Source organism: Schistocerca cancellata, chromosome 10 (assembly GCF_023864275.1).
Source record: "Schistocerca cancellata isolate TAMUIC-IGC-003103 chromosome 10, iqSchCanc2.1, whole genome shotgun sequence".
In the NCBI taxonomy this organism is placed as follows: Eukaryota; Metazoa; Arthropoda; class Insecta; order Orthoptera; family Acrididae; genus Schistocerca; species Schistocerca cancellata.
The window spans coordinates 216,808,070-216,831,616 of record NC_064635.1 but is presented as its reverse complement, the minus strand read 5'-3'; the positions used below and the strand labels follow the sequence as shown (position 1 = coordinate 216,831,616).

Genomic DNA, 23,547 nt, shown 5'->3' with positions numbered 1-23,547 from the left:
TACAATTTCAAAAAAATTGACAATTTATTCAAGAAAAATCCTAGTCTTGTTACAAATTTTCATTTGTCACTTCAGTTTGCATATATACGAGGGCTGGAACTTAAATAGTGGCAACTATTTAATCACAACTGATACAAATAGAGTTCCATGTTTGCACCTGTTACTGTCCTACAAAGTAGTCACCAGTGTTGAGTAGAACATGTTGCTAGCCATGTGGAAGACGCAGTGCACCGTTAGCAGAGCCTGTTCTGTTGATGGTGTGAATGGAGCGGTCTACTGCCTGTCGAATTTCTGGAACAGTTCTGAAGCGAAAACCACAAAGTGGTTCCTTTATCTTCGGAATCAAATCAAAGTCACAAGGACAGTCCCATGGGCCGAATAGAGCAGCCACAGCTTGCGCTGTATGCACCCACGCATTGTTGTGCAAAATGATGGGTGGGTTGTGCAGAAAGTGTAGCCACTTCTTTCGCAAAGGTGGTCGCAGGTGATGCTCCAAAAATGAACAGTAATACTGTGCACTGACATGCCGTGGAGGAACGTAATGCATTAGGATAACACCATCACAGTCGTACACGAGAATCACCATAACTTTCACCATATTGGGGCTCTGACGCACTTTCGAGCTTCGCAGCGACCAATAATAACACCATCGTTGGATTGGTGTTCCAGTTTTGGCTCATAAGATGCGGCCCGCGTCTCATCCAGTGTTACGATATGGCGTAAGAAAGCCTCTCCTTTGCACTCATAGTTCTCCAAGTTCACCTGAGCAGTGTCGTAATGTATCCATTTCTGCATTTCCATCAAGTCATGCAGAACCCTTTGTGATGCAATTTTTCGCATTCCCAGGTGTTCCTTCAGTATGCGAAGCACAGTCGTATGCGCTAATCCGGTTTCGTGGGCGAGCTCACGAATCGTATGGCGTCGATTACTGTCCACTAGCGGAGCAACAGCATGCATTACTTCTTCAGATATGCTAGGATGACCTGCCTGATGCACGTATGCCACAGTTTGCTGACCTTCGTTGAAGGCTTTTACCCAACGTGCCACTGTTCTGTATGGCAATGCAGATTCCCCACACGCCTCTTGAAGACCTCGAAGACACTGTCGTGCTGTACAACCTGTGGCATATTCGATCTTAATCCAACTCCGTTGTTCCTGTTTGGAAAACATAGTGACACTGATAAGTTAGACCGCTCACTCACAAGAGACTGCGTTTCCCTCAATTATGCGCACACCGATGACGTGGGACGGGTGAGTCCATTTGCTCGGAGGTAAGGTAGGTATGTCAACAACGTGTGCTATCAGCAACAATAGTGGATTCCATTGCATAGTGTCTCCACAGCAGTGTTGCCACTATTTAAGTTCCAACCTATGTACATATGGATGTTTTAGACTTGGAAATGTCTCTGGAACCATTTAGTTGCATTCGATTAAACCACCCGTGCCTGGGTTTCAGACAGGAAGCCCCATTTTATTTGATGCCGAGGTATTATTTCAATACAGCTGCGGAGACTCTGCAATGCTGTTTGATTTTAGGGGAATACGAAGTGGGCTGAGATGTGACGGGAATATAGATTGAGGAGGGAGACGTGCTACGGCAGTCTGTGCAGCCGAGCAAAGCCACTGTGCCCAGGTGGCATAATGGTGAGTGCATCTGCCAACTGAGCAGGAGACCTGGATTTGAATCCGACCTTGGTACAAATTTCATTCATTGCTTCAGTTTGCATATAGACATCCTAGGTGTCGGAGACTTGAAAAGGTCTCTTAACCACACAAACTGGCCAAGTCAGTATCACGTTGGTCCACATCGGGCCGTTATGCGAGCAGTTATTAGGCTCGGCATTGATTGACTGAGTTGTCGGATATCTTCCTGGAGGATATCGTCCCAACCTCGCTGGCCGAGGCAGGATTTGGCAACAACAAAAACAAAGAGTAGAAACTCTCACCATGTGCACGGGGGTGAAATGTTCCCGTGTTGACCTGACCGTAGGGTCAATTACATGCGTGCAGATCAGGGGGAGCACTGTGCTATACCAGCGACATTCACATGGCCTTCCATTGGAGGAACCATGACAGCTGTGAGCTACATAACGTTATGTACCATCTGCATTCCTTCGTGCCCCACGTTCTTTCTGATGGCGAAGGAATCTTCCTGCGAGATAACTGTCTGTGTCACAAGGCCTTAACTGTGCTACAGTGGTTAGAGGAGCACGACAGTGAACTGATGTAGATGTCGTGACTGCAAAATTCTCTCTATATGCTATCGAGCACCAGTTCCGTGCTCAAAAACCACTTGCCTGTAATTTACAGAAACTGCATAACACGTGCATATAAATCTGATGACACATCGCTTTGGAAATCTATCGAGGGCTTGTCAGATCCGTGACGAGCCACACTGCGTTCCACACAAAATTATCTTTGGAAAAATAAATTAGTGATACTGATGTGGCACAACAGGAGATCCTCTCGTCTGTCGTGCACTTCACAGCAGTTTGCTGAGTATGGACATACATGTAGAATATTGACTGCTCTGTGGTGCTCTAAAGGAATGTCAGTTACTACTTTTGCCTGAAAAAGTTTTAGTTAGTATCGTGCACTGAAACAGTTTAGCTGAAGTGCCCTCATACTATTTCTCAAAAATCCCCTCAATACCTAAGTATACTTCTAATAATTCAGGAAGAGTTCATGTAAATCAGAAGCATTCAGTTAAGTGTTTTCTGGTCATATTTCAAGCAAATGATTTGAGATACTGCATGTCTAGCACCACCACCACCTGCCGCAGCTCGTGGTCGTGCGGTAGCGTTCTCGCTTCCCGCACCCGGGTTCGATTCCCGGTGGTGTCAGGGATTTTCTCTGCCTCGTGATGCCTGGGTGTTGTGTGATGTCCTTAGGTTAGTTAGGTTTAAGTAGTTCTAAGTTCTAGGGGACTGATGACCATAGATGTTAAGTCCCATAGTGCTCAGAGCCATTTGAACCACCACCACCACCACCACCACCACCACCACCACCACCTGACATCCACAGCAAGCCCCCATCTGGACTACTTTCTGCATTACCATTGTCAGCTACAGCCTGCACATCAATGCAGCTCCTGCATTTTTTTGTAATGTCATCTACACGACTTCCATCAGATCGTTGTCTCGGTCTTTTGTTGTCTCTTAGAATCCAGCTAATGACTTCACTGGTCCACCTACCATCGATTCAACTGGTTAACTGTCATGCCTACATCAATTTCATTTTCATTAATGTCATATAATTAAGACTTCCGCTGCTGTGTGTTCCTTACCACAACTGATTGCTTTCCCTTTGCTGATGAAGCAAGTATTACAATTAAAATGTGTAACTTTAACACATGAAAAGGTAAATAATTATTTCTCAAAAATTAAGGAAGGAAGGAGGAAGATTATAGTATAATATTCCATCAACAATGAGATGATTAGAGCTGGGAGATGGATGGAGGAGGAAATTGGCCATGTCCGTTCAAAGCAACCATCCCAGCATTTGCCTTGAGTGGTTCATGGAAATCGTGATAAACCTAAAGTTAGATGGTTGGACAGGAATTTGAACCACTGTCCTCCAAAATGTGAGTGCAGTGTGCTAGCCACAGTGCCATCTCACTCAGTCTCAAAAATGAATAGCAGGTTTTCTGCAACACAGTACATTCAATTCAATACTGCACAAGGCCTGATCACACAATTAGAATATACCAACAACAAATAATAAGGAGGGTAGACAATTAAGTTCTTATGTTTTCATACTGATGAAAACTTAAAACAGGAAAATCCATACAGAAGACCTGCTGAAAGTTCAGGTTCAGCTATTTTTGCCATAAGAATAATTCCCAACTTTGGGTATGAAGAAGTCAGAAAGTTAACATTTTTTGCATATTTTCATTCATTGATGTCTTGGTGTTAATATTCTGCCATATGGAAAACATGGAATTTCTTCACAGCATATACAATGGCCAAATCTTCTCTCTCTGAGAGTACCTAGTTTCAGCAGGAGTTCAGCATTTTTGAGGCATAAGTAATAGGCTGTTCAGAGCCATCAGAATATCTACGAGCCAGTACTGCCCCAATCTGTGCTATGAAGCGTCTATCACAAGGACCAAGTGAGACCCGGCTGGTACGTCACTAACCAAGTTGCAGACTGCAGCATGATCTTAAGGGTGAAAAACACAGTTTCACAACACGGCAACCATAGAAACTGAGTCCCTTTGCACAGCAACGCACGTAACAGGTGAGAGACTGTTGCTATCCCAGGCAAAAATTTATGGAAGTACCTGACTTCGCCTAGAAAAACCTGAAGTTCCTTGACTGACACAGTGAGGGGAAGTGACACAACAGCAGAAATATGTTAGTGCAGGGATTTGAGACCATCGTGAGAAACTTCAAACCAAAGATAAACAACAGAAGGTTTTAAAAAAAAGAAAAAGGAGTGTGGAGATTTTGTAAATGTTCCTCTGTGGAGGCACCATAAGCTAAAATGTCATCCAAATAGTTTGCACAACACGTCACAGATGCTGTAAGTTGTTCAAAGAAATTCTGAAAAATGGCAGCACTGGCAACTCTAAAAGGCAACTGCAAGTACGGATACAGTCCAAAAGGGGTATTGATATCCCAAAGGAGGATATTGACGCACTGTGACTTGGTACCTAACGAGAGTTGTAAATAGGCATCTGACAAGTCAATTTTTGAGAAATATTGACCACCTGATAACTTCGCAAAGAGTTTGTCAAGGCATGGTATTGGGTACGTAGCCACTACAGATTATGAGTTCACAGAAACTTTAAAATTGCTGCAGAGGCACAACGGGCCTAACAGTTTCTTTACTATAACTAAGAGATAGATCATTCACTTGATGCAACAGGCCAAACAAAATTGAATTCTGTGACGCGATCTAATTCATCTTTGACATGTTCCCTAAGTAACACTGGAACCAAATGTGCCTCGAAAAACCAAGGCTGAGCAGAAGGTTTCATGGTAATCTGTGCTGGAAAATTGTTGGCACAATCCAATCCAGGAAAGAAGAAAGAGAAAGAATCAGAACATAATGCATCCAACTATGTATGTGACACTTGTTCACACACTAAATTCACTTAATCTGAAATGGTAAAACCACACAACTTACAAGCATCTACTCCAAAAAGATCCTCAGGATCATTGTGTTGAATTTTTGCATCACAAACAGAAGCAAATGTGACCTTTTTTGTTGCAATTATGACAAGCAGCCCAGCGTTTTTGGTAATCTGGGCACTCGTGGTTAATGAAACAATCAGAGCAGGACACAAATATGGTATGCGTACTTTGCTGTTTAGTAGCCTGTTTAGTTCATTGGTGCAGCTGCTGCTGGGAGCGAGGTCAGGTGTCTTGATGCTATGATTGTGTGCAGACTGTCATGATCATGTCTTCCCCCTGTGAACTATCTGAAGCTTGGTGTGGAGGAGACCATCTGCTAACATGAGAAGAAATGGAGGACCAACCAGAGTAGAAATCTGTGCTGAGAACATGACGCCAATCATGTCGTAATTAGGTAAAGTACAACATGACCAATAGACTGAATACAACTTTATTCTGCAGAAGCATTGACAACTTGAAGACGGTATTTAAGTAACACTAAGCACGAACCAATTATGTACACAAAGAGTTGTAGCAATACACATAAAGAACTGAGGCAAGCATAGCTCGGCTAGCCTTACATAGGCTATACCGAAAATAATCTTTGCATGAACAGTATTTGCCAATAACAACTGCTTATATTTTGTAAAAAAAAGTTCCTTATGATGATTACATATATGTATATATAAATCATGTAATTGCATTAATGAATGAACACTACAAAATATTGTCACTGGGATATGCTATCGAACATTACTTATGAGTAACTGAAAATCACAGATTCATAAAACTCTACAATGTACACTGTAAGTAACTTATTATAAGAAATATGTGCCTTTTATGTAATACAGTTACCACTGATGATGGGCAATGCCCGAAACTAGTATGGTGAAATAAAATACTACCAGAAAGCAGCTTTTGTCGAAAATTAATTAGTAAGATGACATATTTACAATTTCTACAAGCTGCAATTTCTCCCTAACAACTCCTTCATCGTCACCAAGGCATAAATGGTCAATATTAGAGGAAAAAACCATAAATGGCCTGCATGTAGCCATATTAATATTATTTGTTTTAGATGTATGTTGAGTGTTCTATGTTTGTTCTGTTAACGCATTTCACATCGTAATGTTTATTCTGGGTGAGTATGATAAATGGAACAAGTAACTAACTAACCATTCAACTAAAGAAATAATGCATGAAGGTTAGTCAATAAACGAAAAAAAGTTCTAAATTGTTGTGTGTTTATGTCCAGGAACAACATTTTCAATAATTTTCAGCAACCAGCAAACTTGATTTCACTTTAAACAGAATCTGAAAGACTTTCTGACAGGCAACTCCTTCTACTCTATAGACAAATATCTTAACAGGACTGTTAGACCAGCTTAAATAAAAATGTGAGCTAGGTTTCAGTTTTGACAGCATAACAAACCAAAACATGACGACATCTACAAACACGCCACACTTACAAACCAAACTCCGCGCCGTCATGACGTCACACACGACAACACCCTTACGTCACGGGTCAAAGCCGACACGTGGGATCGGACGCTTCTGTCGACCCCAGATGTTTTATGTTTTTTATTTTAGATTTTCTGACTTGTTACACACCCATGAAAGTCATCTCATTTTTGGATCTATGGAACAAAAACTGAATCTAATCTCACTAATCCCAACTGCTAAGATCCAGAACTGGAAGGCACATGTATCATATCATCTTAAATGTCTTCATCTATGCTACAGATTCTGGAGATGAAAATGTCACAAAGTGGATTTACTTCTTATAGGCCTATTTTCATTTACTAATGCCTTATGGGATCATATTCTGGAGTAATGTGACATTGTGGAAGAAAGTATTTCTTGCAGAGAACTGTGTAATATGGTGACAAGGCACACTGACAACAGTCTCACAGTACAAGTTACCCCAACCCGCTTCTCTCCATAGCCCACTGAACAACTTTCTGCAATCATCTTTTTTTCTTTTTTTAAAACGAAAGTCCCAGTCTTCCTGTCACAAGTCAAGGTGACTGAAAACTTCATATTCCACTCACTCTCTCTCTCTCTCTCTCACACACACCATTTTCAATCTCCCGTTTATTTATTTTGGAATCTGGCCAGTTGTTACCTTCAAATAGCCCAATATGAGAACTCATCAAATGGTTCTGTGAGTGCACAGCTGAAATTCTACAACTTTTCAAAAGTTTATATTGCCTACACAGAATGCAAACAGTTCTAAACTGACAACACGTCAAAGTACACTCAGTTATTCTGTGCCGCATATGCTTTCTTTCTCAGTTCACGTAACTGGAAACTTCCAATAGGGCTGCAGGAATAGTTTCACTGATACAGATTCTCCTTGCCTGCTCTTACATTCCATGACGTTGTTGGCAGTTTGATGAAGTTAGTCATAGCAGGTATACAGTATCCAAAGAGAATCGCTGAATCTGATAATTTCTTTTGGCTGAAGATATGAATTGGGTACATTCGTTATCAATATAGAGTGTGCCAGAATAACTCTGACTGATCTGGTTATCATGAATTTTGATGTTGGTTACAGACGTTTGTATTTCTTTGGTGACTGGAAAAAACTAGGTGTGCTGACAGACTGACTTGTAGCAGAGTCTGAAGTGTCAATTACATTGGCATCTGACAATTTCGATATGTGTTGGCGAAGTGAATGAACATAAATGAAAGAAAACTATACATGTTGACAGACTGACTGACCTACAGCATGTCCAGATGCCTAGATTGGTCCACAGTTACCACTCTGATGGGAGGCAAACGTTCACTATAATGTGATGTAGGCTAATTGGAAGAGCATTTCAGGGCTGCCCTATGATAGGCTGTGAGGGAGAGATATGAGCGCTGCTCCAAGCTTAGGTGGGAGGCGAGAGCTGCAAGGACAGGCAGTGTGATTACCAAATGGCAGGGAACCTGGCCATCTGTGTTTTGAGTCTTAAAGTTTTACTTTCAGAACGGCACGTGCCATTATGGAACACAGGAGTATGCAAGCACTATCACTGTACAGGTAATCCTGCACGCACATAATGTGATAGCCCAAGGGAGCCGAGAGTCGCACTGTCGGCTGCACACTCACAATCCAAGGGTGTTAAGATACCATCACAATGCGAATGGTTGGCGCATAAGTATGGAAGAGTTTGGAGAGGGTTTTTTTTGTGGTTAGAATGGTTAAATTCACATGGATTCCTACTATCTATGTAGTGAGCAACTTCAGGCGCACAATATGAGAACATTTATTCTATTCCTCTTCTTGTGAGGGTAAAGGGACGAATAATCACTCATGTTAATATTCGTGAGACAGACGCGAAGATTTCATGTTGACATTTGTTAGCTTCGCCAACTCACAACCAACACACTGTTCTACAGTGAATACTACAAACATATTCAATTGAGCGCGATAGTAAATTTATGTGGTTGATTGTAAAATACGATTTTATTTGTTTTTAATTAGTATGCGTCTTCACAGTCAAACTTCCATCGGATATCGCATTATCCGCAAATTCTACGGGAACCAGCAACTACTATACCTTCTTTAAAGCTGTTTCTCTCGCCGTCCGTAATTCCTCTCGTCGCTTATTGCTCTCTCGTTCACTACTGAAATTTATCAGAGACATCTTCCGATTACAGCCTACTACAACCCCGTCACTCGGTTGTTTTGATTTTATGTTTCTATCGGCATACAAACATTACGCGCAACTCGAAAACAAAACAAATAGCTCAAAGTTCATAAGATCTAAAGATAAAACTACACCCAGACTGAGTCGTCACTTCAGATGTTAACTCCAAACACAACATATCACAGTCTAACATGATATATCACAGTCGAATCACAGTCGCGACACTCACTGCTGTTAATGTTGTTACCGTTTGACAGCTGGAGCAACACTAGCGCTTCAAGGCACGAGAAAGGAGAACTTTAGATGCGCCGTAAGCATAATGCTAGTTTTTCATCCTTTCCTATGTGAATTACGAAAAAGTTGAATTATTTAATTGCCTCCAAGAGCTTGTGTAATACCAGAAGATATAGATGATCCTGAAAAGACTTCAAAGAGAAGCGCAAGTAGGGATAAAAATCATAAATCCAGTGGCAGGCTACAACACATTTGTGAAAAAACACTTACGACATTGGGTAGAAATTTAGCTTACCACGTTGATATCAAAAGAATATAAACACACTGATTTACATATAAGACGTATACCTCTACGTGCAAAAGGGATCGACACCCCTTTTGTCGTTCCGTAGGCCTACTGTTTTTTAGTCATTGTCGTCTGTTACCACAAGTACGACCTTATAGCTTACATGATATAAATTTGTGATTGTTTTTGCCCATATATTTAATTCAGATTGTTCACTAATATTTTTTACATAATATGTTGTTATTCATATTTTTTTCTGTATGTAACATATGACAAATCCCATACCATTGTACATGATAAAATGGGTGCTCAATAAATCAAATCAAATCTTTATATTACGGTAATCTAAGTGGGACAAGCAACTGTCAAATAGTGGGAGAAATATGGTGTGCATGTTAGCTACAAATCCTCTAAGCCAATAACACTGTCAGAAGTTACGATGACACATTCACTAGTTCATCAATATCGGAGAAATGCTGTACCCTCTGCTATAAAAGGCGGACACACGCTTTTGAAAAATACGAATAACTGTGCTTGATCTAACCACTTCATTGTCAAAACAGGTCTGTGTTGACGATTCTTATAAATCTGGCACTGACATATGGAGAGTTGAACTGGCTGCTTCTGTGCCATAAGAGTGTTTTACAGCTGTAGATGAACTGCCGAAACTTTGTGGCAGTTTGGTCTTCACCGTCAGTCAAGGTGGCTTATTTGGGATGTCAAACAGGGTGGGTATTGCATTCCCACAAGTTTATTATTGTTTGCTTTCTTGAATTGGTTTTGTTCGAAGTATAGGTAAAGAAGGTCTTTTTTTCACAAGACCTTCTCGTTTGCTCTTCACTAGCCATTTTATGCCCATAAAACGAAACATTGATCATTAATACACATGTAGTTTGCAAGCGAATCCTACCATTACGGTTTAGTAACGTGATGGTATATAGCTGTCAGGGCCCTTAGGAAACCTAAAAAAAAAAAAGACAGATGTGGTATGTTCTTCTTGATGTTGCTGCAGTTTATTGCACTACAGACACTCCCATTTGTAAAATCGATTATACAAACCAAAATTTAAAAAAAATACTGTTCGGTTTCGCTTTCATAATCGCACCGAAATCAACAATTTTACTTCCTGGCCGCTTGGCGCACTGGTGCTGCAGTAGGCAACAAATCGAGGCAAAGTGTCGCGACTGTTGTGTTAGACTGCGTTATGAATTGTGAATTCTTATTTATTAGTTTTTATAACATATATTTTTAATCATTTGATGAAAATAAAGAGGGAAAATCCAAAATTTGCATAAATCTTCACATTAAGTGTAAAAGTTGCTGATAAAAGACCGCTAATATAAACATGGTTCTATTACAGGTGATAATTATAATAGATACACATTGCTCAAATTATTAATACGACCCACAGAATTTCTTCCAGCGTATTATAGCATTTCTCCCATCAGAAGTCATGCAGTCTTGATCATAGAGTATCAGCTACGGTCTTGTTAGCCTGTGCTATTAGCCTCATTCCCATATAATCGAAGTACATGGTCTCTTTAATGGAGGAACACTCAAAATTCACTTCGTCACGGAACATTAACAGTTTCTCCCGAAAACAGAACAAAATAATGCTCAAGAAGAGGCAAAAGCACGAAATTCACGACAATAACGAGTGTGGGCAGTGTAATAGGTCATATTATTTTTTCTCTCGCTCTTTTCTTTAGCCCAACGATAGACTTATAAGTTATTTTATGGCAAAGATAATGTTTTCAAAGGGCGGATGTATAACGAGTTCCGACGTGCCAGTATTGTTCAAAAATGTGTATTCTAACCGTACATTAAAAAAGTGTCATAAAACCTATTATGAAGACCAAATTTATATATCGATATTTATACAAATAACCACATCTGTTCATCATTTCGCCCGCGTCGAGAACCCTGCATTAACTGGATCGAAGCAGAGAAGAGGAATTTGCGTGAACAGAGGAGGGGCAAGCCGGTAAACAGTATTGTGATAACCAGCTCTATGCACAATGGCGATAACGAGAAGAAGAACATAAATTTAAATGATGAATTTTGATCTTAAATATTTTGAACGTTGAAGGTCTGTTGATATTAGTGCCAGTTAAAATTCACCCAGGATATATATACATTCCATTTTCTTTCAATTATTCTTTCGAGTTCTTTTACTTATCCAATCAGCAATTACTAATCAGTTTCCATTCCAATATATTATTTTGCCCGCCCGCTTATTCTGCCACTATTAAGCAGCGAAAATATATTAACTTCCAATTTTAGTATAAAACGACACAGTTCGTACACGAACTTTACCCTCAAAAGTTTACTCCCGAGAAATGCTGACGACGGCGTTAAAAACTTCAAAAGTCTAGATCAGTACCAGTCACGGTGATGTTTCTCTACTGTTCATAGGTTGGCAAAGCGTCAGTTTAGCGTTGCCAATGGGATGGTACTTTTCGCGCAACCAATGAGAGGCGTGAAAAGAGGCAATGAATTCCAGCGCCAAAAGTGAAACGATTCTTGTCTTCGTTACTGTCACAAATATTTGAATGCTTTTTTCCGAATATGCTGCAAATTACGATATTGTGGGTGGGTTGGGACCTAATAACACAGTTAAAATTGCTTCGTCTCTTGCTTCAAAACACATCGTCTGTCTGCTACTCCTTTATTGTCTGCATAGTACTATCAGCTGACATATTCCCTTTTGTTCCCTAAACCTCACAAAATTGCTACACGAAACACGTTAAGGACGACGTTGGCCAACACTAAAAACAACGGCAATTACAAATATTTTGCAGCATTTCAAATTATTAAGTTCAAAAGACCTTTATTTAGTCCTCTCACTGCAACCTGAAAGTATTGTGTACACTTTTTGTAAAATTTTCTAAGTGTACATTTGAACGAAATATGTTCCTCGTAGCAATGTAGCAGATTACTTTCAAGTATCGTTTTATGCAAACACTGATAACATGCTGATTGTGCCCTATATTTCGTTAATAATTCCTTAGCTTTCCAGATGGTTTAAAATGAACTGCAAAGCCTCTTCTGATCCAACTAAGTGAATCGTTGTTATGGTTATGCACTTGAATGAGATTATCTGCGGAATTAATTTAGTAAGAAATATATTTTACTTTTATCTAAAGCTTCAAAGCTGTTTTGAAAATTTTTTTTTGATGCATTCCTACTGTCGTTACAACAAAAATAGAAAGAGATGTAAACTGCTGCATTTCTCATTCACTACAAAAATCTATGCCAGTCATAAAAATTAAGTTAGTTTCGTATCATTAGACCAGATATGGATGTCCAACTCCCTGTTCAGACAGTCCCACTCACTGTTAAGAGACAGAAGATTAGTGTTTATATCCTGTTGACACACATTCTTGTAATTGTAATGTGGCCATTCACACAAACAGGTCAGTTGACCACTGATTGAAACCTGCCAAAAATCGAGCTTTGACGTACAATGTTCTGTACAAAATCGCAGCTGTTACATTTTCTCCTTGTTATGCCCTCAGCGCCTGTGTATAACCCTTTCATTTGGGTTTAATGGGCCATTAGTAACTCTTATCTGAAAATTTCTGTCTTCAGATTACTAGAGCAATACTTCACAAATAGTTGCTTATAAGTTTTCCCTGGTTTGAGTGTTTTCATTCTGGATTAACTGCAGCTTACGATACCACTTTGCCAACTTGCAACCAAACTGTCACCATTTAACATAACCTAGGCCTCATGTTGACCTACAGATCAGTTTGGTACCACAACTTACAATCCCAAAAATAATATAGCCTCGAAACAAATATTTGCACGACTCTGTTCTCTTTCAATTTGTGCACATATTACATCGCATGACAATATTGTTGTAGTCTGGATCAAAGCCAAAATTCAGTGTTGACAGGTCCCATTTACACTTTTTAACGAAATCGCTGCTATTGTTTTCGTTAAAGACAGAATAATTATTAATTATTATTTATTATGGTTGCTTTTGGTTACTTAATTTGCCTCTCTTTAACTTTCTTCTGTAAGTACGAACTTTGTTGTAGAACCTCTCTCTTATTTACGCGTGGTAATAAAAAATTCACTTTCAAAAGAATTACGTACATTTAAAAAAATTACGTGAACTCATATTAACTGATTAAGAATATTTAGTTGAAATTTAAATCCTTTACATCATTCGGCCTTGGCACACATTTTCTAAATGCAGTGGGTTTTTTCTGTTAAATATTTACTGAATTCTATCCCGGCGTTAACTATGGAGCACAAGATTATCTCTATTATCAGAAAATGGTTAATTATTGCCAAGCCGACATTTAATTATCACTGATCAAACCTACTTCGCTATACATTTAAGTTATTTGAAAGAACCAAAATTGTTTAATTTCAATGTTAACTAACATTAACTATCCGCCTACAAATGCACAAACGTATAATTAGTTTAAAAATTCATCAGTCTCAGGATCACTGTAAAAGAAGAACAATTTCTTAATTCACTGTTAATTTTTATCTATCTGTTCCCGATTTACGGGTTTGGTTGATTTTTCCTTTAGCGGAACAATTTTTCAAATGTGCCGCCGCTGCAAATTGATCGGTCGCGGCACAGCCCAGCAACACCGCTAAAAATGCTGAAAATTCTTTAAAGAAATTTTTATAGATGATATGGGCAAGCTAATTTACATTAATAATACACACTTTTGATAAATTCTGATATATTTAGATCAAACAATAATTCAACTCACATTAATTTGTAACGCCTCCTCTAATGGCGGCCAAATCTAGACAGAGACAAAAGAAGTCCACCCATTCATAAATCGCTTCGACACAGCTTCCTCTCGCATTCAGCTCTAGACAGAGAAGACCAAAGAATACACAATACGTCGTGCTTTTATACTACTGCTGACTATTAACGTTTCTTTGTAATTTGACAATATTATTCTCCTCTGGCTAAATTTGACATCTGTTATCGCAGATACTGACACATTTCACAATCACATAATAAATAGAGAAAAATTACTATCCTAAATACAGAGAGAATACTACTACAAAAAAATATTACGATAATAACAAATGTCTTTCACACAAAATTCAATAATATTTTTGTTCAATAATTACGGTATATACAACTTGCTCAGAGTGGCGTATATGGTACAAATAAACTCTTGTTCATTAATAGCGTGAGTTTGCCAGGGAACGTTACATTGCCCCCTGGCAGCACTTGGCAAATTAGTTTCTATACTTTGACACAATGGTGCCAGTAACGTTCTTTACAATTCTGTATTTTTTATGGAATGGCTCTTTTAATTAGTCCCAGGGTTATATACGTTCATGGCTCCTCCATTTGGGCGAAGGCAGACAGGAAACCTGGGCAAAACTGTGCCGGAGCCCAGCCATCCCAGTTGGTTCATGATTAATATTGTCCCTTTAACAGTCATTCATTTGAATTAATTTAGCAGTCTGTCACCAAGGTTACATAATATCACAGTCACATACAGTTCAACGAAAGTTTTTTGTGTGTGATTAACAATTCGTTATTATTAATTTTGAGATATACTGCAAGGTCACTTGTCCTAGGGTATATCACTTAGTACAGGATCACTTTTCATAATGTTTCCACTACCTCCGTGTTACAAATTCATCTCTTGCACTTGTTAGTGTTCATTTTCTCTTATCAGTTTACGGACATACATAATAAATGTTCAATGTTTATCAATATTGAGTCATAGACATGTTATGCAGTTTATGTAAATATTTTGGAAAAAGTCAATAATGCTGTAGTTGGTGAGCGGTGCAGAGTGATTGTTGAGCGGCGCTCGGCGCGGCGCGTCGGCTCCGTGTAGGTCACCACCCCCGGTGTTGACAGCTACGACGCGGAGAGGCGTGTGGCTGTCTGGTCTGCTGCGGGCTGCTGCGGCCGCTGCATGGCTGATGCAGCCGGATGCGCGTTGTATATCAGCTCGCCCGTGTGACGTCTTCTTGCAGTGCTCCAGCAAACATGCAACAAGTTCACAAACAGTGTACTATCCTTATGGGCATTTTCCCTGCTGTGGGAAAAAACGCACACAGTTATTGGCAGTTATTATTCAGTAGGCCTCCACTAGTCTGGTTTGCACAATGTTTCGTTGTTACAGTAACACGTTTTATGGGCACACAATATTTTTCACCATGTCATGACTTGTCATTAGTCACACGCAAGTTTTCACCTTAGGACAAAATGTATCTCTGTAGTCAATGCGCTTTCCTAGCGTCCCTTGACACACAAAGAATTAAAAATTTGACACTAACTTGGTCCACCGTCCGTTATCGGCTCACTGTTCATGTCGTGCTAGTTCCTTGTCCACTTGCACACACGGCGATGATACAGTTTTTTTTTACTTATACACAACAACTTCGTGACGTATTGCTGCAGGTTTAACAGTCACTGTCTGTCTCTGCCACACAATACTGCACTTTTGTTTAAGTTCCTTTATTTTTATTTACAATGTCCGTTGTGCAATTTTTGTAACAGCACATTCGTAACTCTTTACCAAGGTGTGTGATATTTGCGTACATGGTAACAAATATTAAAATTTCGTATTAGTTTGCCCAAAAATCATCTATATTCGTGTTCGAGTAGATTTTATTTGTGCATTCCAGCCGGATTCAGGCATATTGTTCAATAACTCCTTTGAAATTATGTCTTACTTCACTTGTAAGGTCCTACGTAACTACAGTGTAGTCTCTGTAGGCTAAAATTGACTTGGACTGTATCAGGCTAGCTCCTTTTTTACTGATTGAATCTGCACATGCTTCAATTGAAGCTTCTTTGTGCGTAACTTTGCGCTACTTAAATTTGCAATAAGTTTGCCTCCCATGGCGCCCTTGGGTCACTACTGGGTGCATTATTCTCTCTGATAACATTGGTTAGATAATAAAGTTCTCAGGGCCTCATATTATTGATATTGTTCTGGGTTCGAATCTGTCAATCTGACAGCTACACATATATACATATATACACATATATAATAAAAAGATTGTACAAGAAATATTTCAAGTTTGACTCACATATAGAATATTATGCAGTACACAAACTAATCATTACTAAAATGTTCCTCCTGACTGATCTCTGTCACCATTTAACACTATAAATAATTGCACTAATCAGGTTATCTGTGGAGACATTTAGAGCATGTTTAAGCTAACATTAATTAAAAGAAGACATAACACAAATATTCATAAACAAAAGAGAAAGTCAATCATATTCTTATAACTAAATACTTCTACACTAGTACATTATCTCTACAGATCACACATCATTAATGTTCATTCATTTACAAAAGAATGGTGTCCACATAGGACTATTAGTCATTTACTGTAGGAATATTTTTACATCCTTACGCGGATACAGTCCCCGTACTCTCCCTGAGTGGGGATCTGCTAAGAGATAGCTACACTCATGTGGCACACTTACTACTCTAAAAGGTCCATTGTACACCAATTGCCACTTGCTATTCTGTTTTAAGGATGCCGAGGACTTAGGATGATTGCGTAAGAGTACCAAGTCCCCATCACTAAATTTTTGGTTATTCGTCACATGTCGATTATATTTTTCTTTCCTTTTCTGAGTGCACCTGGTAAGGTTGCACCCTGCTTTTCTTATCTTCTCTTCCTTAGGCTCAGGAATGACTGGGACCTTAGGCAAAGGTGCCAGCCACTCATTCAGAACTCTATTATTATTCATTATAATCTCGTTTGGTGGATACCCCGTACAAGCATGCGGGGTTGCGTTGTGAATTTCCAAAAACTTAGGTATCAGATCTGGCCATCTTGTGTGCTTATATGCAATGTATAACCTGAAAAATTTATTTAACTCTTCGAATGTTCTCTCTACTAAACTTGCTTGTGGGTGAAAACGGGATATTAGTATGTGCTTTATATCTTGTTCATGTAAATAGTTTTTCCAGGTATGGCCTGTAAAATAGGAAGCATTATCCGATATTATCGCTTCAGGCTTACCTACCTGTGTAAAATATACTTTCCCTAACCATTTAACTATTCCACGAGCAGTGGCTGATTTAAGGCAGTATATTTTTAAGTATTTAGAGAAAAGGTCATATACCGCTAAAATGTACTTTAATCCACCCCTGGCTCGTGGGTAGGGTCCTGCTATGTCTATAGATACTAACTGAAGTGGCCGATGAGGTACTATAGGATGCAGTTCAAACCTTGTGGACTTATTTTGAAACTTAGCTTTTTGGCACAGAGGGCAAGTCCTGATAATGGTGCGAGTCTGCTGGCTTATTCCCTTAAAGTAACAGAATCTGGATAAAATCCTTATTGTTTTGCCTATCCCAGCGTGACCCCATGCTAAATGCGTGTGCCACACTACAGCTGGGATAGCCTGTTGCGGTATACACACGACTCCATGGTCATTTGACACACCTGTTTTATAATACAGAATATTATCTACTATTTTGAAATTCTGAACACTTTTAAGATTGGTTCCTTCTTTAATTTTGCTAATGGTATCTCGCCAAATCGGATCAGTTTCCTGCAATATAGCCATATTCTTACACATGTGTAAAAAGTCCCTCCTATGTACCTTATCTTGTACTAAGAGTATTCGATATTCCTCCGATTGTTCCAAAATCTTTGACATTGAGGATTGCCCTAGTGGGAGCCTCGACAAGGCGTCAGCTACAACATTATCTTGTCCTTTTAGGTACATAATCTTAATTTTATATTCCTGCAATGCTAACCTCCATCTTAGCAAGCGGGTATGGTATAATTTGCAAGACATTAAATAGCTCAGAGCCTGGTGGTCGCTGAATACTTTGACTTCTTTACCATAGATGTAATAGTTGAATTTCTTTACCGCCCAAACCACTGCAAGAGCCTCTAATTCGGTAGCGGAATATGCTCTCTCACAGCTGTTTAGTGTGCGGCTGGCAAATCCGATAACATTGATTGTTGTGGGGTCGTTGCTCCTGTCCCACTGGAATAAACAAGCGCCCAGACCGTATGAACACGAATCTCTCGCTATGCAAAAATCTTTTGTCATATCTGGGTGTCGCAGTATGTTTGCATTCACCAAGGCGTTTTTGATAGCGTCAAATGCGCGTTGACATTCTTCTGTCCACACCCAGTGCGCATTTTTACGCAACAGGCTCAATAAAGATTCGTTATTCATTAATTGGTTTGGAACAAACCGTCTAAAAAAGGATGCAAGACCTATAAACGCTTTGAGTTGTCTCTTAGTTCTCGGACTAGGAAACCCACGAATTGCGTCAAGTTTTTTGCTGTCAGGTTTGATGCCTTGTGGTGTTATTATGTGACCTAGAAATTTAATCTGATTACGTCCAAATTTGGATTTCTCAAGATTCGATGTTACCCCCGCTTGCTTAAACCTTTCTAAGACTCTACCCAGTAGTTCTACGTGCTCCTCCCAGGTGGCAGTAGCAATCACCAGATCGTCTACATACACTGTTACCCTTTGCAGCAAATCCGGACCTAAAACCGCGTCGAGGGCTGTTATGAAAACTCCTGCACTTACATTTAAGCCGAAAGGTAGTACCCTAAATTGGTAGCTCCTTCCCCCAAATATAAATGCAGTATATTTCCTCGACTCGGGTGTGAGCAGGATTTGCCAGAATGAACTTTTCATATCAATAGATGTCAAATATTGCACTTCATGGAATTTTTGAATTTGCTCATCTAAGTTTTCCGGATGAGTCCTGACAGGTACAATAATTTCGTTTATGTCTCTCGCATCTAATACTAACCGTACCTGTCCATCTGCTTTTGCTACCGCCACCAAAGGACTACTATAAGGGGACAAAGACGGTTCTATTATTCCCCACTCCATCAGTTTTCTTATTTCTTTAGCTACTCTTTCCTTCTTGGACCAAGGAATGGAGTATGAGGCTCGACAGTAGGTTTTGTGAGGCTTCACCTCGATATTGTACTGATATCCCTTAACAATTCCTGGTCGTTCTGAAAATACATCTGCATAGTTAGTTAATAACTGTACCAAATCCTGCTGTTGCATTGAGTTCAAATTTTCGGACTGTGATACTTTGTTCACAAGTGCGTCCACATTTGCTTTTAATTGATCACTTTGTACGTCTGGATAATAGAGATTTTGTCCTTGACAATGATTGTCTAAATGTAGTATCCACTGATTCCTACACTTTATGTTAATAGCATTACAATTAGGCACAGGTACCTCTTCAGATCTGAGCATGGACAATTCTATCCTCCTACCCGCGTTCATCAAACTTAATTTTCCCCGAGAAAGGTCGATTACTGCGTCCCTTTCTCTCAAAAAATCTACCCCCAAAATGCAGGCTACCCTTAAACCCTTTACTACCAGGAATGAGCACGCTATGGCTTCTTCCCGTATATACATCTCTACCCGCACTTGGAGTTTAATTATTTGTCGCTGTGCACTTATGGCTCCAGTGACTTTACAATTGTTCACAGGAAAAGTCAGCATACGCCTTTCTTTCCCCAGTACTTTGAATAAACATGACACTGACAGTAGCACCTGTATCTACGATCGCTTGCACATCAATATTGTTAATTTTGATCTCTATTATCGCTTGTACTTTGTCTTTGTGCTCCTTTATGCACGTGGATGGTTCAGTTATCAATTCATGTCCCATCTGTACCCCGTCATTATACCTGAGGATACAGATTCCCAATGTTTTGTTCGGTGTCGGGCTGCTCTCACTCCAAACCTCAGCCGACGATGGAGAGCGTATCTCGGCTGAATCTAGTTTGTTGAATTATTACAGGTGGATGGGTGTGGCTGCTCTGTGTCACTGACCTCCACTATGTGTAAGTTGTGTTGCGTTGGCCGCCACGGTTGCGCGATTGGCGCATTTTGTGGTGGCGGTCGGTCATTGTCATATCCTTCACTGTTTGGCCGGTCCGTACTGGGCCTCTGGTTCTGTGGCCAAGTTCGGTTTGCATCATTATAGGTATTAGTGTTCCACGGCCCCCTGGCATTTTTCCATCTACTATTGCTTGGTGGGCCTGTTTCATATCGGTCATCAGACCTCCTTTTCCGGTCATTATTCACCGGCGGACTATTGCCGTTCCGGTCTCTACCTCTATTCCCGTTTTGTACATAATCTTGTCTCCTATTGTTACCTCCGCCGTTTCCATTATTTGGTGGAGGCGTGTTATTTCGACCATTTCTGTAACCGTTTCCGTTACTTCTAGCCTGTTCAGAGGCTGCCTTAACATCCTCCTGAGTCAGGTCAATTGAGTCCAGAACAGACAAGAAATGTTCCATGTCATTCTCCGGCACGTGTATAAGTTTTTCCTTTACATGTATCGGCAAGTGTGATTTCAAAAGTCTGATCAAATCCCGGGATGAAATCTGCTCGTCCCAATAACGGGTCTTATTAATGTACTTCTCAAAATATTTTCGCAAATTGCCTAATCGTGGAGAATACGGCTCTGGATTATATACCTCCTTCCGTAATCTCTCCTGAATACATGTTGACCAATATTTGGCCAAGAATGCCTTTTCAAATTGCTCATATGTATCGCAACTGTCAGCTGCTTCGGTTGCCCATAATGCAGCATCTCCTTGTATGTAAGACATAACGAACTGTATTTTCTGTGTATGACTCCAAACGCTAGGCAAAATGTTTCTAAATCCCTTGATAAACACTACAGGGTGAACAGATTTCTTCTCCGTTGTAAAGATCTGTAACTGTCGGTTTCTAATCAGGCTTTCTTCAATCACTATTTTGGAATGACATTTATTTGTTTCGCTTACATTGGTTGCCTGTTCTGTCTCGCAGTCGCAATTTTTTACTGCTGTATTTATATGCCTATCATTGTTGGACCTGGCTGGCGTGACATACACCCGTGAGTCGTCATGCCGCAAGCTGATTTCTATTTCGGCAAGACGACTGTTGACATTCCGCTGCCACAGCGGAATGTCAGTGTGTACCACCTTTTTCAGGTTCTGCACTTCCGCATTTGAGCCCACATCTTTGGCTTCAATCGCGGCGTGCTCTTTCTCGTCTATTTCTTTTATAACTTCGTTTTCTATTTTGTGCACTTGTTCGGACACTTTGTGCTCAATTACTTGATTTGTGGCAATTTCTAATTGTTCCACCCTGTTAGTCAGTACACCGATTTCATCTACGATACTGGCGTTAGCCACTTGGATACTATCTACTCTTTCGCTTAGTTCTTGCACCGTTTTGGGTATGGTTTCATAGTTTTGTTTCAAACTAACAATCTCACTTTGCATAGCTTCCAAAGATTGCATTAACTGCAAGTCTCTCTCATGCAGGCGTCGATCACGCTCTGCTTGTTTAGCATCACGTTCTCTATCGCGTTCTGCTTGCATACATGCAAATTCAGCTACCAATCTCTGGTCACGCTCTGCTTGTTCAGCATCACGTTCTCTTTCACGCTCTGCTTGCATACGTACAAATTCAGCTTGGAAATTGAGCATGCGCTCGAACATAACTCTTAATGATTGCACTTCTGACACCTCAGCACTCTCTGGTCTGTGTCCAGTGCTTTCGGGTGGCACAGTATTTCCGCTATCAACTGAATCACTGGGTGGCAGTGGCAACATTTCTTGCCCTTCTGCCCCCAGATTCTCACATTGTACTTCCTGAACTACGTCACTAACATTACTTTGTGTCCCACTTTCTAACTCGGTATCACTACTTACTAACTGTTGTTCATTATCCATGTTGATATCTTTCTGACTACGCAACCTAACCATAGTCAACAAAAGAAACAAATCTGAACTAAATATCCTAACACTCAGGTTTCACTGACATAATCACACAATAAATGGTCATTTGTTAAAACACACTTATTATATACTACAGTGACTAACTACTCAAATGTCCTGTTATTTTAAAACAAAGCACTAACAAAAAGCACACCACTAATGATCCGAGAACACTGCACTGAGGCTACTTTACTACCCACAGGACAACTACACTGTAGCTTTACCTTTTGGTGATCTATCTTGGGTGCAGCTGCCCCCTGATATTGTGGTAGGTAATTAATTTTTCGCTATAATGCACTCTCTTCTTCAGCTTGCCTCTGGGTATATAGTGTTCTCATGCAAAAAAATCATATACAGGTATTACCACACAATATTGGTTATGCAATACATACAATACATGGAAAAATTATTAATTGTTCTCCAACAAAGTTCGACTATAATAATTCCCTAGCTATCTCATGGGTATTTAGTGGCCACTGCATATTCGAGCCCCACGTTGGGCGCCAATTTAACGAAATGGCTGCTATTGTTTTCGTTAAAGACAGAATAATTATTAATTATTATTTATTATGGGTGCTTTTGGTTACTTAATTTGCCTCTCTTTAACTTTCTTCTGTAAGTACGAACTTCGTTGTAGAACCTCTCTCTTATGTACGCGTGGTAATAAAAAATTCACTTTCAAAAGAATTACGTACATTTAAAAAAATTTCGTGAACTCATATTAACTGATTAAGAATATTTAGTTGAAATTTAAATCCTTTACATCATTCGGCCTTGGCACACATTTTCTAAATGCAGTGGGTTTTTTCTGTTAAATATTTACTGAATTCTATCCCGGCGTTAACTATGGAGCACAAGATTATCTCTATTATCAGAAAATGGTTAATTATTGCCAAGCCGACATTTAATTATCACTGATCAAACCTACGTCGCTATACATTTAAGTTATTTGAAAGAACCAAAATTGTTTAATTTCAATGTTAACTAACATTAACTATCCGCCTACGAATGCACAAACGTATAATTAGTTTAAAAATTCATCAGTCTCAGGATCACTGTAAAAGAAGAACAATTTCTTAATTCACTGTTAATTTTTATCTATCTGTTCCCGATTTACGGGTTTGGTTGATTTTTCCTTTAGCGGAACAATTTTTCAAATGTGCCGCCGCTGCAAATTGATCGGTCGCGGCACAGCCCAGCAACACCGCTAAAAATGCTGAAAATTCTTTAAAGAAATTTTTATAGATGATATGGGCAAGCTAATTTACATTAATAATACACACTTTTGATAAATTCTGATATATTTAGATCAAACAATAATTCAACTCACATTAATTTGTAACGCCTCCTCTAATGGCGGCCAAATCTAGACAGAGACAAAAGAAGTCCACCCATTCATAAATCGCTTCGACACAGCTTCCTCTCGCATTCAGCTCTAGACAGAGAAGACCAAAGAATATACAATACGTTGTGCTTTTATACTACTGCTGACTATTAACATTTCTTTGTAATTTGACAATATTATTC

General features: G+C 39.6%; 1 protein-coding gene and 1 long non-coding RNA gene across 6 annotated transcripts in view; one reads left to right on the top strand and one right to left on the bottom strand.

Moving 5' to 3' along the window:
• Nucleotides 1-8,997, bottom strand: part of LOC126106578 (CWF19-like protein 2) — a 217,646-nt gene extending 208,649 nt beyond the window's left edge. For 3 of the 5 annotated variants that reach the window (XR_007523368.1, XM_049912921.1, XM_049912922.1), the window contains exon 1: nt 8,666-8,994. Coding sequence is in view for 3 of the 5 variants with exons in the window: in XM_049912921.1 (XP_049768878.1) it covers nt 8,666-8,752 (87 nt within the window). In the remaining 2 variants the exon portion in view is untranslated. Of the gene's footprint in view, nt 1-8,665 lie in introns of all 5 variants that reach the window. The other 2 variants (XR_007523369.1, XM_049912923.1) reach the window with 2 other exon arrangements.
• A 2,080-nt stretch (nt 8,998-11,077) lies between these two features.
• The window catches only part of LOC126106566 (uncharacterized), a 31,100-nt gene continuing 18,630 nt past the window's right edge, over nt 11,078-23,547 (top strand). The window contains exon 1 of the long non-coding RNA XR_007523366.1: nt 11,078-11,259. This is a non-coding gene — a long non-coding RNA (uncharacterized LOC126106566). The remainder of the gene's footprint in view (nt 11,260-23,547) is intronic.